The sequence below is a fragment of the Oryza sativa genome, chromosome 1, assembly GCF_034140825.1.
Source record: "Oryza sativa Japonica Group chromosome 1, ASM3414082v1".
Lineage (NCBI taxonomy): Eukaryota > Viridiplantae > Streptophyta > Magnoliopsida > Poales > Poaceae > Oryza > Oryza sativa.
Genome location: NC_089035.1, coordinates 19,910,633 through 19,928,954, shown reverse-complemented (window position 1 = coordinate 19,928,954; position 18,322 = coordinate 19,910,633). Strand labels below are relative to the sequence as shown.

The window sequence follows — 18,322 nt, the reverse complement described above, 5'->3', positions numbered from 1 at the left end:
TAAATTTCCAATGGCACAAATCAGGATAAGATGCAGCAAACTTCATGTATGAGCCAATGTTTGGCATGGTTTGTATTTATTTGGATACAGAGAAAAAAAGGCAAAGGAAAATAATGAGTATACGTGTATGGGCTTCAGATCCATGAGCTCTTGGGCTGCAACATGCGCGTGCACCACGTAGCGTTACGATGCCAAGAGCCGTCTTCGTTTGATCGTACAAAAATCGTAAAAAAAACATCGTATGCGTAGCGGAGAGTCGAGGCCGGCACCACGTACGTACGTCAGGCGTATCCGTGTACCGCGCATTGGCCGATACAGCTGTTACTCCGAGTCGGAGTCGAATCACAGGCGTGCCCATCGATAAAATCAGGCGGCGGACGGTGCGTGCGCCGCTTGCTGCATTCGTTATAGCGCAAACCGATCGATTTCCTCTCTTCCTCCGAGACAATCGAATCGATCCGTCTCACTCTCATCGTCGATCGACTGCCCGCCGCCGTCATGCCGCTGCTACCGCCGGTGAGGTACTACGTGCCGTTCGAAGAAGCGGACGACAGGAGCCACGACCTCGAGGATGAGGAGCCTTATTGTCCTCCGCCACTGTCGCCGCCTTACTCTCCGGCACAGTCGCCGCCGCCGCCCACGTCTCCCGCCTACCACGACGACCATGCCGATCACACCACGAACAGCTGCACCTTCACGAGCGCCGGCGGCGCGTACAGCTACACCATCACGAGCGCCAACGTCGGGGACTACTTCTACTTGGACGACGACGCCGACGCCATGGATGAGGAGCAGCCAGATGAGCCGGAGAATCGCCCGGACCCGCTGGTGGTGCTGCAGCAGGCGGAGTCCCTCGCGGAGTGCGCGCTGCAGCACTACAACGGCGACGCCGCCAACGAGGTCAAGTACGAGCTCGTCGCCGCCACCGCCACCGCCACGGCGAGCGACTTCATGGACTGCTGGGACGCCTTCTACTACCACGTCAACTTCTTCGCCAGGGCCGCCGCCGGCGCCGATGATCAGGCTGCTCCGCGCTTCTTCTTCGCCGAGCTGCGCCACCGCACCGCCATGCTCCCGACCTGCCTCGTCTCCTTGGACAACGACGACGAGATACAGTTGGATCCCCAGCCTTTGTGTTGCTTTGATGACGTGCCGTTTGGTGTCGTCATCAAGCATCCAAAGGGTTGGAAGATGATCGATCGGGACAATACTCTTATCAGTTCCCCTTCCGTGTAATTAAACTGCTTGCGGATTGTAATACCTGGACTGTTACTTGTAAATAAAGCACTGGTAAATTGATTGAGCAAGAACTCGTCGTTTTTGTTGCTTGCTGTGGTATATTATCCGGGTGAATATCAAATAACATCCAAAACCATCCACTGATGCACATATGCTGAATTGCCGGTATATATATACAACGAAATTTAATTAGTTAGAGAAAAACAGTGCATGTCATCCAACTAAATATAGAATGCATAGCTTTGCTTTTCCTACTATAAACTTACATATATATGACCATTTTCAGTACCAGCGGACAAACTCTATTCAGGAGAAGTCAGTATTTTCATACTATTAGAGGTGATAATGTTCAGGCTTTCAGAAGATTTACCTTGAACTTGAACTAAGCTCGACAAGCGAAGCATAGGTTCCATCCTTTATCCGCATCAGTTCATCATGCCCCCCTTTTTCCACTATCGCCCCGTTCTTGAGGACGCCGATGATGTCCGCGCCTTTTATCGTCGACAGCCGATGCGCCACCACCACGGTCGTCCTCCCCACCATCACCCGGTCCAGCGCCTCCTGCACCACGCGCTCCGACTCTGCGTCCAGCGCGCTCGTCGCCTCGTCGAGCAGGAGCACCTTGGGGTCCTTCATGATGGCCCTCGCGATGGCGACGCGCTGCTTCTGCCCGCCTGACAGTTGGATCCCTCTCTCGCCGACGACGGTGCTGTACCCGTCAGGCAGAGCCGAGATGAACTGGTGCGCGTTTGCTGCTTCGGCAGCGGCCATGATCTCCTCCTGAGATGCCTGTTCTTGCTTCCCATAAGCTATGTTGGCGTGGATGGTGTCATTGAACAATACCGGTTCTTGTGCCACGAGCCCGATCTGAATACGAAGCCAGCTGACCTTGAATGTCTTGAGATCCACCCCATCAAGAAGGATCTTGCCGGTATCCGGGTCGTAGAACCTTTCAAGCAGCGCAATCGCCGTGGACTTCCCGCTTCCGCTCTCTCCAACCAGTGCAACAGTCTGAAACCATAATGTAATGTAATTAAGATCAACACAAGCTAGCAATGTGTTAATGATACTAAATATGTTCACTTAGTTCAGATAGAAAGCAACCTTTCCAGAGGGAATGCACAAGGAGAGATCTTTAAATATTTGAATATTTGGGCGTAGGGGGTAATTGAAGCACACATTATGGAACTCAATGTCACCCCTCACACTTGCAATGACCACACCCTCCTCGCTGCTGGAATCAATCTTGGATTTCCGGTCAAGGATTTCGAAGATAGAAACAGCTGATTCATTAGCCTTGGTGCTGTCTGCGCCTATTGCACTTGTTCGTGAGATTCCACTGGTAGCCAAAACTAAAACAAAGAAGACCTGACAGCCACTGGATAAGTTGACTAAAATATCAAAATGTCAATGCTATGTAAAATGGATAAGAAAATTTACGCACCCTAAACACTTCAGGAAACGTTGCCACTCCTTGGTGAACAAACTTTGCTCCAACATAGAAGCAGAGAGCATAAGTAAAGTAGAACACAAGGAAGGAGAAGCCAAAACCCAAGCCACCAACTACACCTTCCCTTATTCCTTGCCTTACTGGAGATTCACATTTTTTCTCATATGCTTCTATCACTTTCTGCTCAGCACAAAATGATGCCACAGTTCTGATGCCTCCAACTGCATCAGTTGCTACTTGACTTGCTTCTTCATACTTCAGCTGCATTACAACAAAGAATAACATCAAACAACGTGTTGCATGAGAAAGCATCTGTAAGGGTAGCACAATGCTCATGATTAATCCATTGTATGTACCTTTGCGTTTTTGTTGAAACCTTTCAAAAACTTCATTTGAGCATAGGCTTGGAAACCAACCAAAGGAACTACCACTGTTATAATCAATGCCAGCTTCCAGTTTGCCACCATTGCTATTGTAAAACCTGATATGACAGTTGATACAGTCTGGACATTAAGTGCCAAATTGTCTCCAACAAGGCGCTTCACATTCAGAGCATCAACAGACAGCCTTGCACCAATCGATCCACTACAACAAATGTTGAGACTTATGGCGTAAGGACAACAGTAGAAAAATAGTGCTAGCTGATGAGCACAATTCTTAACTTTTTAATGTATAGATCTGGAAAATCTAAAACCATATGTATAGTACGTGTACTATCTTAACCATCCAAAGCACTTTGAGATTTATGCAAGGATATTATTCCAAGGAATAGAAGATGGGATGGTTAGTATGAAATCTGAATGTTTGCATCAATCTGGAGGCACATTTGGTGAATGTGATGATGCACCTGTGTGTGCATGCATGAAAACCATTCTAAATATCCACCTGAATTAATATAGTACTGGTCATTTTGGGGGGATAATGCTACCTAGTATATACTGTTCATCAAAATGCACTTGTCTCTTTTTTCCAATGTGCCTTTGTTTATGAAACACTCTTTTTGCACCACATAACCAGTGGAAAATTAACGTTGTTTCAGGGAAAGTCATAAATTATGATTTCATAGGTGTTGAACTTTTCAAATGGGAAGATGAGAAACAAAGGACTGTGAAAGATTAGTAGGGATTATATTACATGCCAAAACTTTTGTTCAATATTTTTAAATTCTTTGCTATTCAGTTGTTTTGAGTAGACTAGAGAGTATTCACCATGACATTGGTGTAAGTACTGGAACATGGAATTTTGATAGAATAAATCATAGGACAAAAGGCAGAATAATATGATGAGAGAAAGACTGTGTACACACCTAGAGTGTTCAGGTTTGTCAAACCAGTTGATTTCCTGGTGCATGACACTTCGGAATGTCAGTGAACGTATACGCTCCACAAGCTTTCCACCTGCTAATCCAAACAGGAAGTACTCGGTTGGAATCAGAACAAATGCAGAAGCTCCCACCACAACAAACATGCTTGCCCAGAACCTGGAGTCCTTCAGGAGTTCTGATGGTGGCTCATAAAACATCTTTATTGCACTTGAGATCAGTATGCCAAATATTGGAAACATGAGTCCATGCATTGCCGCGGTTACAGAACCAAGTACAAGAACAAAAGCTTCTGGTTTGTTCAGATAGAACAGTCGACTGATTGAAGCTTTCTTCTGGCCACGAGGCACTTTGTCTGTAGTCTCCTCCATGCCCAGATCATCCTTGAATTCCATGGGATCTGGAAAGTCAAGGGGAGCAGGGATAGGATGCCTGCCACTATGCCCAAAAGAGGAGCCTTTAGTAATTGATCTCCTAAATGAGGTGCTTTGGCTTCTTGGTTTTACATTTATAGACCTAGAGCCTGAATCGCTTCTTATTATCATGTCAGTGTCGTCATTATGGATTTCAGCATCCTGCTGTGCCCCTTGGAGCTGGATCAGCTGAGCATAAGCACCTTCAGGTTTCTTCATCAGTTCTACATGAGAACCTACTCGGAATTGAATAACACAAACAACCAGCAAGTCAAAATTAAACCTGTAGATCAAGTAGCGTGCTGAATCATGTCGAATAAAAAAGAGAGGGCCTATAACTTTAAGGGAGTATGACGGTTAAAACCCACATACCCAAAGTAAATAGGTTGTTGTCTATCTGTTGATTAGTAGTCAGAAGCAGCTTTGATTTATCTAGTTAAGATGTGTTAATTAGCCAATTAAAATGTGTAGAAAACTTGAGAATTTAAAAGTACCCTGTATCATGAGCACTACACAGTGGGTATTAGGTTTGTACTCATACTGTCTGCAGGAACAACATGTTACTAATCGATATGAAATTTAAGATAATCTCTTTCGAAAGTTTTTAAATGCCATACCTTGTTCAACCATCTTTCCCTGCTGTAGAACAGAAATCACGTCAGCATTCTTCACTGTACTTAGGCGATGTGCAACAATAATTGTAGTCCTTTCAAGCATTACCCTATTCAAAGCATCTTGAACTACCCTCTCAGATTCCATATCCAATGCACTAGTTGCTTCATCAAGTAACAAGATCCTAGGATTTTTTATAATTGCTCTAGCAATTGCTATTCTTTGCTTCTGCCCTCCGGACAATTGAATTCCACGTTCCCCAACCATCGTCTCAAGACCCTGCAATGTTCCATAACCATTAGATATTGATCAACAATAGAAACAGAATTAACATTATGTGCATTTAAATTTGTGTTGTACATTTGGCAACTTATCAACAAATTTTGCTGCATTTGCAAGCTCTACTGCTCTCTTGATCTCTTCAAGAGTTTGATCCTCCTTCCCATAGGCGATGTTTTCCCTGATTGTACTTGAGAACAACACTGGTTCTTGGCTAACAAGACTGATTTTTCCTCGTATCCATCCCAGATTCATTCTTCTAATGTCAATTCCATCAATCAAGACTTCCCCAGACTGTGGATCATAAAATCTCTCCACCAAGCTGATCACAGTTGACTTTCCACTGCCACTCTCTCCAACTAGGGCCATTGTTCTGCCACTTGGTATTTGCAAGGAGAATCCATTGAATACCAAATATTCCGGCCTGGTAGGATAGCTGAAGTACACATCCTTCAGTTCAACATCACCCGTGATGTCTTCCAATATGATACCTTTGGTATCACATACATCAATATCTGGCTGTCTTTTGATTGTCTTAAACATTCTATATGCTGCTCCTTGACCTTCTGCAAAAGCTGTTATTGATGGTGTTGCCTGACCTAAGGACCTACAGAAGACATATAAGCCAAATCAGGAACCAGATGACCTGAAAAATGACAGTGACATGGAAATAATTTATTTCACATGTTAATATGACTAGTTTCACTGCTATTGGAAACTCTGATTGCTGTAATAACTCAGTAAGTCATGGCCCATGTTGTCCTGGGAGTAGTAAAGAACATATTTTGCATTTCAACAAATGGGATACACAGAGAGGTACATTGACAGAGAAATATGGCTAATTATTCATTAACCTTTAAGTTTTATCAGATGTTCTGTTCTTTTCCGGTGTATATTTTAGCATGTATAGTGTTATGTAAACTCAAGAAACAAAATGGTCCATCTACCTGTAAACTCCTTACAAAATGTAAATGCAAGCCTACAATGCTCGTAATAACCACCTGACATGTACCCACCTTCCCATAATCTACACTAACAAGTAAATTCTGTAACAAGTTTTAATCTTATCTTAACTATTCATGGGAGCAGGGTTAATATATGAAACTTACATTGCACCCATCATGACAGACATTAGAACATTTATAACTATGCCACCATTGTATCCACGGTTGACTATCAGTTTCGATCCATACCAAACTGCCAAACCATAACTGCAAAACAAGATTGCCATTACGGTACCTAATCCAAGGCCATTAACAACACCTTCTTGTAGAGTAGATTCATAAGCTTTTCTTATGAATTTGTTATATGTGTTTATAGCTTGCTTCTCGCCATTGAATGAAGCAACCTTCATAGAATGTGCCAATTAAGAAAAAACAAACTGATTAACTTGGTAGGAACAGGAAATAGCTGACTCAGATATTAATTATCTACTGTACTGCTAGCACTCACGGTTCTAATGGCCCCAATAGTCTGTTCAGCAATGTTTCCAGCATCACCATACTTTTCTTGCATGCGGGTTGAGATTCTTGTCATCAACCTTGACACAAAAGCACCGGCCACCGCAATTGGAGGAATGCATGAGAGCAGCACAAGTGCCAAGAGCCATCCTCTCACAAATGCAATAATGAAGCCTCCAAAGAAGGTAGAAAGGAGTTGTATACACTTGCCACTCTAAGTAAAAAGGATGTGTTAAACGAATATGTAGTGCTAGTTAGATTTTGCTAGATGCTTATACTATACAAAAAGGAGTACATATTTATTTATTATTTAAAATCGATAGTTCATTATATTTTGCAAAATCTGAGGATGAGTCCATGTTATAGATCCACAATTCGTATTGATTGAATCAATCTCCATTTATGATCTGCTAACTTCAATGAAAAGGTATTTCACAAGAAATATGGTACATACATTATTGATATTGATCCATGTGAATACAGTGTGACTCAATAACTGTCAAACTTGCATACAGCCAAGGATTAAATAATTAAATATATCATACATTAGAATGGAGCTCAAACTCATATTTCTGTACTGTGGGGTATGATGTATGGGTGTATTCATGTAGCTAACATTGACTACTAAACTGAGTTATTACCTCAAACCATGTATGCAATGAATTAGATAAATTTAAATAAAGTAAATTGTTTTTCTGTGAGTTTGAACCCCCATGTCCTCTTTTTTCAGTTACCTCTTATTTTTTAGAGCTGGCTTTGAGTTTGTGTTCAGGTGGGTGGGTGGGTGCAACAAAAGAATCATTTGGAGCAAGATTTTCCATATGAACCATAGAGATCTGTTGCATCTAATGATGCACTTACTGGTAAGTATCTAGCAATGCATTGCAGAAAGGGAGTTGTATTTGTGTTCTCTCAATCCAAAGCACACTCTTTACACTAGATAAAACAAACTACCTTTTCTCCAATGGCATCTTGAATGAGGAATGTGTCCCCTGACATCCTCTCAACCACTTGTCCAGTGCTCATTTCCTTGTCAAAAAAGGCAATGTCCTGTCTAAGTATTGCCTTGAGATACAATGCCCTGATTCGTGCAGCCTGCCTTTCTCCAGTGATTGTCCAACATGATACCTCTACCAAAACATAGCCAATATATCAGGAAATTTTGTTTCTAGTAGTAGCCTTAAAACGATATGAACATCACTACTGTAGTATCAATACAGAAACACAAGTACATTACTACACCTATTATTCATCAAATTCGTAATCCAAAAAGAGATGGTTTCCGTCCAACAGTGGATATTAAGATGTCCTAATTTCGTTGCATTGGAAAGCCACTTACGAAGAGTTGAAACAAATCCTGCTCCAATGCCAAGGTAGACAAAATTCAAAATCACCTGAGAAAAAAAGAAAGAGCACCTTAATTCAGAGGTTAAGACGTTGAAAAAACATTTACATGACAAAACAAGCACCGATAATTTCACCTCTGCCCTATACGCTGCAACTCTGAAAATACATTGTGATTGATTGATTCTGTTCGTCGATACAACTACTATGATTGTGATTGGAATGTCTTGTTGGCTACTGATTCATATCCTATCAACCTTATTACTGACACATTTTTGAAAATAGAACTGATTATTGACAAGAATAAGTCGCCTACATGCCGTCGTAGCTTACTATTACAGATTTACAGTATTACTAGCATATACCCAAATCGAATCGAAATGAAGGGAAAACTATCAAGGCAATTTCAACCAAGTGACCACCTGATCCCAATCCTGCCCATTCTGAAAGCACGAATAACGCCTATTTCACCTCAGTATATCCCAACTTAGAAAGAAATCATCGCCCCTCAAATAGATCGCAAACTACACTAACAACAACAAAACCTAGTCTGGTAATCAGATTCGTGGGTTTATCAGGGAATACCGCATTCCACCCGTGGTTGGCTCAGATAGCCCTGCTGCATCTGCCGACTCGCTGTCGCGGCCGCGGAAAGCCGCCGCCGCCGCCGAGGGCGAAGCATGCTCCGGCGGACGCGACGGCGACGACGACGAGTGTTTTGCTCTGGTCTCTAAATTTGGGCCAAAATACTACCATGGCCCAAGAAGTTGCAGCTCGTTCGGTTTGGGCCTCGAAAGGCCAGTTTTGGGCCTAAAAAGAACTCAGTTTTTAAGAGAGAGCACATCGCGCGAGACCTCCAAGGAGACGTTCAGTAGAGATGAGTATAGTCTCTTAAGAAATAAAAGATTATTTAGAGACTTCTTTATGACAGTTGAGACGATAAAAGCTCTAATCATTAACTTAGAAAAATATTCATTTTGTTAATATCCTTTCCATTTTTTTATCCTCGTGCAACCATATTTTAATATTATAGTGATTAAGAGTCATTGTTAAGCCGTTGTTACGCATGACAACGATATTTTGTCTCTCCTTTTTCTCTTTCTTCCATATCAACAAGTATTCCTAGTTAGCGACGTTAAGAGACCACTATTGACAACCATTGTACATGCCCTAAATGGTTGAAAACAGTATCATCATTTTATTACTTTTACAAAAACAGATGGAAACAGTCATGAAATTTTTATATTTATGAATTCAACCGTTTAGTATCAACTTTAGAAATTGGAAAAAACAAATTGTAGAAACAGTAACCGTTGATAAAAAATATTATTATTATATTAGTTTCTCTTTTTTTTTTAAATGGTAACGTTTTCACCCAGCAATGGCAGTAGGTGATCGATGGGTTAGGTGGCAACACCGGGGTAGCAACAGCAACGCACGCAGAAGGCACGCACGCACCTTGGTGACCTTGGCGAGGACGTCCGGCGAGGAGGTGGAGCCGAAGGCGTTGATGACGTCGCCGAAGATGAACGTCATGAGCGGCTGCGCCATCCCGTTCGCCACCGCCGCCGCCGCCCCCACCGCCATCAGCGCCGCGTCCGCCCCGTCGGCGAACGCGAACATCCGCCGCACCGCCACGCGCCCCACGTCGCTATTCCCCGCCGCCGCCGCCGCGGGGCTCGACGACCTCTCTCCTCCTCCTCCTCCACCCCCATTAATGTCGCCGCCGTCCGCCGCCTCTCGCGCCGCCGCCGCCGCCATAGCTAGCTCTCTGATCGATAGATCGGTCACCTCTCTCAGGTCAATTCGTTCGCCATGTGCGCGTGGAGAGAATGGAGAATCTCTACACGCGATATATGATTACGTTGCAGCGGCCGGCAGCGTGTATAAAAAAGAAAGTACGGTTGGTTGCTTGGTTTGTGAGTCACAGGCTTGGGCACCAAGCCAAAAAAAATTACTAATAAATGCGGGTTACGGGGAGACGGCCGATGGAGACGACGACGCTCTCTCCATCGCGCTGCAGTTTAATTATGATTAGCAAAGTTAATCACGACTCTGATTGGCGAGCGCCCCCTGGTAACTAATGAAATGAGCGGGAGCTCCTGACAGTGATGCTCCAACAACGTCAACGCCTCAACGGGGCGAAAGGAATAAAACATTTCAGTTATTCAATAGCGGTAACATTTGATAGATGCTCATGTAGCGACGTACTCCCTAGTTACATGATGTTTTTTTTTTGACTTAAAATCAAACTGCTTTAAGTTTGATTAAATTTATAGACAAATATAGCAATATTTACATTAACAAATTAGTTTTATTAAATTAATAATTAAATATATTTTTATAGTAAATTTATCTTGGGTTTAAAAATATTACTATTTTTTTCTATAAACTTAGTCAATCTTGAGGCAATTTGATTTTGACCAAAGTTAAAACATATAAACTGAAACGAAACGTAGAGTAGCCATGTAAATGCACGATTTTTCACTATTACAATAATCATTTTTTCGATGCTAGGCTTTTATTTTCACTGTTGCCCCAAAAGAAAAAGAAAAGACGCTGCTAAAATGGTTGAGGTCACCTCAATGCCTTAAACCACTTATGTAAATACATTTTTATAGGTGGGTTCATAGGAAATCCGTGGGTAAAAATCAATTTATACTGGCGGTTCTATATAAAGTACCGCACTTGAAAATGAGAGAACCATTAAAATATGAAAAAAAAAATCGTAACTTTTTTTATGTAGTCAAGAGATCTACAACTTTATAGCCGAAAGTTCTTTCATTTCATATCTTCTAGGGGCTAAATATTCATTACAAGTTCTCATATCTACTTTAGAAAAAAAATATTGTTTTTTCTTCAAACGACCTTAGGTGGAGATATGTTCTACACTAAAATTATAGACCTCGACGAAATCTACAACTGTATAGTTGAAATTTTTTATATTTGAGATTGTTTAAGTGCCTAAATATTTTTGGTATATTTTACAAGGTGTTCTTTAGAAATTTAAAGCTTTCAAATTTTCAGAAAGTTCATATTAAGATTGAGGTAAATAAAAGTTATATTCTTACACTATTTTTAAAATATGACCTAGTTAATTTTTATTTAATTTTGAAATATCTTAGTTAGATAACATATCAACTCTCATATAGAGACTACAAGACATGAGTAGACAATCATATTTAAAGAAGTATTATCAAGGAAATATGGCAGGCATATTAAACAAAATATTGTAAATATTATAAAGATTATAGAAAACTCACTACTGGAGAGAACTGATCTTTGTTGGGTTGGCTGAAAATCACAATGGTCCCGGTTCCAAAAAGAACCAGGACTAAAAATCATCTTTAGCCCCAGTTGAAAAGCCTACAGCCATTTTATGGTAAACCGGGACTAAATATCATTTTTAGTCCCGGTAGAAAAAGTGTCCGCCCCCCACTCTTTTTATTCCCGGTTGGACTAAAAATCAGCGTATAGTATATAATCCCTCGCACTTATCCTCTAGCAACCACCTCTTCCCTTATCCTCCTCCTCTCTTTTCTTATCCTCTCCCTTTCCTCTCTCTATTCTATCCTCTCACGCATGCAGCAGAGTGAGCCGGGCTGGCTTGCGGCTGACGCGGGGAGGCACGGCGGGTGGTGGCCGGCATGGAGGGCTGCACGGCAGCCGTGGCCGGTGAGGAGTGCGGCGGCAGGCGGCCGGGCGCACGCAGAGGGCTGGCCAATGTTTTTATTTTTTTTCCTTTTTTCCTCTTAATTTATGGATGATTATTTGTTGACTATATATGTTGTTGTGGATGATTTGAGATTGTGGATGATGATTTTGTTGTTGTGAATGATTTGAGATTATGGATGATGATTTTGTTGTTGTGAATGATTTGGGATTGTGCATGATTTCGGATGTTGGGAGATGAACCATGGATGAGTTCGGCTGAAAAACAAGTGCAAATAGCTAAAAACAATGGTCCACAAGCAAATAAAAAAAGAAAAAAATATCTCTACCCCCGATTGGTAACACCAACCGGAACTAAAGATAGCGATCTTTAGTCCTAATTGGTGTTACCAACCGGAAGTAGAGATGCATCTCTACTCTCGGGTATTGAAACCAGGACTAAAGATCACCATCTTTAGTCCCGGATTTCTTCTTCCGGTTTGCTATCCGGGACTATAGGGGGTTGCCAGCCGGAAGAGAAGAGGCATTCTCCAGTAGTGACTTTTTTTCATCTCAATCGGACTTAAATTAATTTCTTTTATAAATTTTTAAAGTTTAAACATTTTGAAAGGATAAAGAAAAAAGGTATTTGTTGGCAGAATTATTAACGAGCCGCCCTTAAAATCTTAAAATGATTGTTACAGGATGAATTATTAATGAACACCCTTAAAATATTTTTTACGGGCAATTCTTATGAGGGAAGGTTATAAAAATCGATTTCCATGGACGGTTCTCTTCAACAACCACCCTTAAAAATCGGAGCACCACTAAAATAGGAAAAAAAAGAAATTTTGAGTTAGATGATGACAAAATTTATATGAACAATGTATCTCTCAATGGCACAACTTCGTAGTTAAACATTTGCTTCATTTGAGATAGTTTAGAGGGCCATATATTCATTACAAACTCTCAGCTTTATTTTGAATAAAAAAAGATGAATTTTTGAGTTTTTCAAATGAGCTCGAATAGAGATATGCTCTTTCTCAAAGGCTTAGAGCTCAACGCGAAGTACACGTTCATGGTTGATAATTTTTCCATTTGATATCATTTAGAGTATAAAATATGTGTTATAAGTTTTAGAGGGATGAAGTTGAAAGGATATGATGAGGAGGCTACACGGTGAGTGAGAGGTCCTCGGTTCGAATCATAAATACTCCACGCGACTAAAATTACATGACTTGTGACATGCAACCCTGTAGCAGACTACTAAAATATGAAAACAAAATCAAATCTTTTTGTGGCAACAAAAATAAAAAAAATGGATATCTGTTTGTATGGATGGTTCCTTAAGAGAGCCTCCAGTTGTTGGTATTTCTTAACGATATTACTAGAAATATAATTCCCAGCAATGACGCAGAAATACTTATGGTATATTATGGTTACAGAGTTCATCCGCAAGCACACGGATATACCATTGTAGCATTTCACCCGAGAGTATTTCAAGGGTATCATATTTATTTTATCTCGTGGGAAGATCATGTAGAGAGAGAACTTGACTAATAATTTATATATTACTTGTGATAATCATATTCTAGGCAGAGATTAAGATAATCCAAGAGTAGAGTGACACACAAGCATTAACTACTCATTCTCATTATATATTATCTAAGCTAAGTGGACGGAAAAGAGAAAGAAAATATATTCCTATACTTCTAATATACATAGTATACATACATTCTAATTAACCGATATACTAGCTAATACCCTCTATCCGATGCCCTCCTGGTACTTCGAGAAGCCACCCCTGACTGCCGAGTTCCTTACGACAGCCCGTCATGACCATACAAGAAGTCCCGTAACGTACTGATGAATAAGCCTGTTGAAGGCGCATTGGTGTTGGTGCCAACACCGTGAAGTTAAGCTTGTCGAAGACGTCTTTTGGCATGACACTGACACTGGCTCCAAGGTCGCACAAGGCCTGGTCGAACAGTTGTGCCCCGATCGAGCAGGTGATCGTAGGACACCCCGGATCTTTCTTCTTCTCCGGGAACTTGTGGAGTATCACGTTGCTGCATTGTTCCGTCAGCTTGACCACCTCCGTTGTTGGGAGCGGTCTCTTGTTGTTGAGTATGTCCTTGAGATAACGGGCGTATGCTGGCACTTGCATAGCGTCTAACCACGGCATGTTGATGTGGATCTTCTGGATTACTTCAACAAAACGAGCGAATTGCTCATCCACTGACGGTTTCCTCATCTGTTGGAGAAACGGCAGCAACCGTGTGTCACAGTACTCCTGCGGCACTGTCTTTTCTGGCTGAACCTCCTTGTCAGCCGAGTCATTAGATGGCGCTTCTTTGGTTATCCCAGTAGCTCCTGCAGGGTTAGGATACGGCGGATCACGAGTCGACTTACCTCCCCTCATCGTGATCGCCTTAACATTTTCAACGGAGGAGTCGGGTTGCCCCGGAATCCTCCCCGTTTCATTTGCAGGGACTAAAGATGCTAACTGAGCTAGCTGGGTTTCTATCATTTTGTTGAAGCTCAGCTGATTTTGAAAAGCAGAAGCAAAGCCATCTAACTTGACATTTATGTTTTCTAGGATCTTGTCAGTGGCAGCAAGTTTTTTGCTTAGCGCATCAGTGGTTTTAGCTTGTGCAAAAACTAGATCCTTCAAGGAGGGCTGGTTAGAAAAGTTATTGTTGTTGTTACCTCCTTGATAATATGGGCGTGGTTGATTCCACCCTTGACCTCCTTGTGGACGGTACCCCCCATGTACATCGCCTTCTCACGGGTTTCCGGGCAGTCATTCCCAGGATGACCCGTGCCGCCGCAGACCCTCACACGTAACGTGTGAGTCCAAGGCCTTGACGGTGCCTTGTGGCCATTTCTCGTGGTCGTCCAACCGCTTCATGAGGAGGTCTAGCTTGGCAGCTAGTAGTTTCGTCTCCTTAACGGTGTGCATGCCTCGCTGACGGGTCTGAAGTCATTCCTCGCTCCAACCCGTATTGGAGACCATCTTCTCTATTAGATCAACGGCTCCTTGAACCGTTTTAGAGAAGAAAGCTCCTCCAGCTGCCGCGTCCAGGTGATCGCGGGACATCTGGGAGAGTCCATTATAAAAGTTCTACAGGATCAGCCAGTCGTCCATCCCATGATGAGGCCAGGCGGCTACGTACTCCTGCAGCCATTTGCATGCTTCAGGAATAGACTCGTCCCTTGTCTGCTGGAAACTGGAAATCCTTCCACGAAGGGCATTTGTTTTGCCCATCGGGAAAAATTTCGAGAGGAATGCCGTAGAGCATTTGTCCTAGGTATTGACAGCAGCACGGTTGGCGTAGAACCACTTCTTTGCTCTCCCGAGGAGGGAGAACGGAAACAGCCGCAGCCTGACGGCGTCGGGACTGATGCCCTTGATAGTGTACGTGCTATAAATCTCCAGGAACTGTTGCAGATGAGCATTGGCATCCTCATTAGGCTTGCCACAGAACGGGCTAGCCTGCGCCATCGTGATGAGGCTGGACTTCAAGTTGAAATCCACGTCTCCCATGTTGAACTACGGCCCAATGGCCACATTGTTAGCAGAGGGAGTAGCGAACTCGCGGAGAGTCTTCTTAGCCATAGTCTTGAAGGTCGGTGGCACTGGTACGGCTGGTTTCTCTATTGGTAGAGTTTTTTCTGTGGAGCAGCGACTCGCGGCCTGACGCTCCGGAAGAAAGCTTCTGGATTTTCTTTGAAGTTTTCCGGCAGGTTGAAACCAATCATGCACTAAGTGAAAACAACTAAGGTTAGCCTGCAAAGGAAAATGATTATACAAAGGTAAATAAAAAATATTAGTTCAGGTAATCTCTATTATGAATCTTCCCCGACAATGGCGCCAGAAATGCTTGTTGGTATTTCTTAACGACATTACTAGAAATATAGTTCCCAACAATGACGCAGAAATACTTATGGTATATTATGGTTACAGAGTTCATCCGCAAGCGCACGGATATACCATTGTAGCATTTCACCCGAGAGTATTCCAAGGGTATCGTATTTATTTTATCCCGTGAGAAGATCATGTAGAGAGAACTTGACTAATAATTTATATATTACTTGTGATAATCATATTCTAGGCAAGGGTTAAGATAATCCCAAGGGTAGAGTGACACACAAGCATTAACTACTCATTCTCATTATATATTATCTAAGCTAAGTGGACGGAAAAGAGAAAGAAAATATATTCCTATACTTCTAATATACATAGTATTCATACATTCTAGTTAACTGATATACTAGCTAATACCCTCTATCCGATGCCCTCCTGGTACTTTGAGAAGCCACCCCTGACTGCCGAGTTCCTTACGACAACCCGTCATGACGATACAACCGGGGCTAAATATGAAGGAATACCCTCCCCAGGGAATTAACTTATGATTATATACCGGCGCGGAGGAATACCCGTACTGAGCTGTCACCATCAGCGGCCCACCTTTCGTCCGCAATATATAACCCCAAATAATGATATCCGGTAATCTAGACACCACGTCTAAACTACCATATACTACTATAATATCATCGTCATGACATAGAGTAATTGCATATGCAAACATTATACCCGCATAAAAGCATCTCCCAGATAAGCTAGCCGTATATTCAGTATAACATGACCATAATGTAAAATGGGCATTCATATACTCATAAAGTATTTCAATACCATAAATGTATATAGAAGAGTATTCTAATAAAAGTACAAAGCTTACAAAAGAGAAGAGAAAAGCTAGTAGAGCTATACCCGAACTCTTCCGAAGGCTTCCGGACTCCTGATTTCTACTCTATTCCTATTCCACCAGCTAGATACTACTAAACTAAACTTGAGAGAAATGAGAGAGCTTTTGCTTGAGGTGTGTGAGTGAAGTGAGGATGAGAGCTCCTTTTATAGCCTCCCAATGACGGTTGTGACGGTTGGAATGGTCGGTAATACCCTCCAACCGTCATTGGGGAGCCATCTCAGCCGTCCAAGAGAACCCTGGATCAAACGGAGCTGCGGGGGGTTCGGCCGAACCATGGGCTGGGCCAACCTGGCCCAATTTCAGCAGGCAGTGTCATGCCCTGAAAATCGCCTAATTTAATAATTAATTCTTTAATGCATTTTTAGAAATTATTTTAAAAGCCTACAAGTTAAACTCTAATAATCTAGGAAAAATTTCGACATAAAACTGAGCTAGATAAAATTTCATTAAATACTTTGCTTGTTTATATATTTTCTAGATTTTTCTAGGAATTATTTGAGCAAAGAAAGTATTTTTAATAAATGAAACATCATTTCACGAATTATTTTAAATGAAAGTCTTTAAAACCCTCCCCTAGGCCGTTGGGCCATTTCCGGCCTAACTCCCCTCTCAGCCGCGTGCGCCTTGTGGCCCAAACCGGCCCAGGCCGTGCCGCCGCCCCGCCCCCTCCTCTCAAGCCGCCGACATGTGGGGCCCACATGTCGGGTCTTCTTCTACCTCCGGCCGGCCGAGCCGTGCCCGAGCCCCGCCGCCTCCTCGTCGATTCCGCAACAACCGGCCATCTCCGAGTCCGATTGCTTGAGGGGAAATCATCTCCTCCTTATCCTCTCCCTTTCCCCTAAAGTTTCGGAGATCAATTTTGCCCGGATAAACCGAATCGAATTCGTTTTGAGTTTATCTCTCCAAACTAACCCTAGATTTTTCCGGCTTCGATTCCTCTCGGTTAGAGTCCGATCTCTCTAATCCAAGCTTATATAAAGCATCCCCTAGTCGTCCTCTACGTTTCCCCTCAAGTCCCGAGCTCTATCTTTGCCCGTAGCGCCGCCGCCGCGTAGCCCTAGCCGCCGCCTTTCCAGCCAAGCCGCGCCGCCGCTGTAGCCGTCGCCGCCGCTCCCCGTCGCCGCCGTCGGGTTCGTGCGGAGGAGGAGCACCTCGGCCGCCCCTTCGCCGCCGTCGCAAGCCGCTGGAGCGCTGCCGTCGACGTCGGGCCGAGCCGTGCCGTCGTCGGAGCTCGTCGCCGGCCGCCGTACGTCGTCGTCCGTCGTTGTTCTTTGCACCGGTGAGTTCGCGTCGTCGTCCTCTTCGCGTAGGTGTCCTCGGATAGCCCAACCGAGCTCTCTATCGCCGGTGGCCGCGTCGTCCAGTGCTAGGCCGGCGATGATGTCATCGTGACATCATAAATCATTTATTTAATTCGTAATAATTTTCTGTATTAGATGAAAATCGATTAAACTTCGGAAATTCATAACTACATCATCGTAACTCGGATTCGAGTGGTTCAAGTTGCTAAATTCATCTAAAATCAAGATCTACATGTTAAAAATATCCACATGTACTGTTTATGCTTGTTTCTGTACTGTTTTGTTGATTTTGTTTATTTGCTTTTGTTTCCGACGTTCCGGAGGAGAGCGTTTTCGTTGAGGAAGGTTCAGAAGCGTTTAAAGAAGCTCAAGGCAAGTCACACAGATCCTAAACAACCCTTTGAGCATGTTGAACCCATTTAAAGCTAATATTTTATTTCAACTTATGCACTATTTTCGAATGTCATCGGGTGGTGAGCC

At 42.9% G+C, this 18,322-nt stretch overlaps 1 protein-coding gene and 1 non-coding gene across 4 annotated transcripts; one reads left to right on the top strand and one right to left on the bottom strand.

Moving 5' to 3' along the window:
- Nucleotides 1-1,391: 1,391 nt before the first annotated feature.
- Nucleotides 1,392-9,980, bottom strand: LOC4326410 (ABC transporter B family member 11). Of its 3 annotated transcripts, none has more exons than XR_003242920.2 (12): nt 9,577-9,980; nt 8,114-8,168; nt 7,729-7,904; nt 6,767-6,988; nt 6,424-6,662; nt 5,396-5,921; nt 5,041-5,314; nt 3,996-4,659; nt 3,046-3,274; nt 2,684-2,950; nt 2,344-2,591; nt 1,392-2,250 (listed from the first exon to the last, which is right to left on the bottom strand). XR_003242920.2 is itself a non-coding variant. In XM_015780198.3 (12 exons), exons 1-12 carry the CDS (start codon nt 9,877-9,879, stop codon nt 1,606-1,608), a joined length of 3,864 nt encoding a protein of 1,287 aa, XP_015635684.1. In that variant the 5' UTR covers nt 9,880-9,980; the 3' UTR covers nt 1,392-1,605. The 3 variants fall into 3 exon arrangements, 2 of the variants coding, with proteins under 2 accessions (XP_015635684.1, XP_015635759.1); XM_015780198.3 differs by having other exon boundaries at nt 2,344-2,607; XM_015780273.3 differs by lacking the exon at nt 9,577-9,980 and adding an exon at nt 8,704-8,856 and having other exon boundaries at nt 2,344-2,607.
- A 4,935-nt stretch (nt 9,981-14,915) lies between these two features.
- Nucleotides 14,916-15,022, top strand: LOC112937676 (small nucleolar RNA R71). Its single transcript, XR_003240339.1, has one exon. It is a non-coding gene; the product is annotated as a small nucleolar RNA R71 (small nucleolar RNA).
- Nucleotides 15,023-18,322: the final 3,300 nt, after the last annotated feature.

Coding starts and splice junctions, on each gene's coding strand:
- LOC4326410 (XM_015780198.3), bottom strand. CDS start 9,879: ATGGCGGCGGCGGCGGCGCGAGAGGCGGCGGACGGCGGCGACATTAAT. Junction 7,905..8,113: donor AGGATTTGTTTCAACTCTTC/GTAAGTGGCTTT, acceptor ATGTTTTGGTAG/AGGTATCATGTTGGACAATC. Junction 3,275..3,995: donor GACAAACCTGAACACTCTAG/GTGTGTACACAG, acceptor CATTTGTTGTAG/TGGATCGATTGGTGCAAGGC.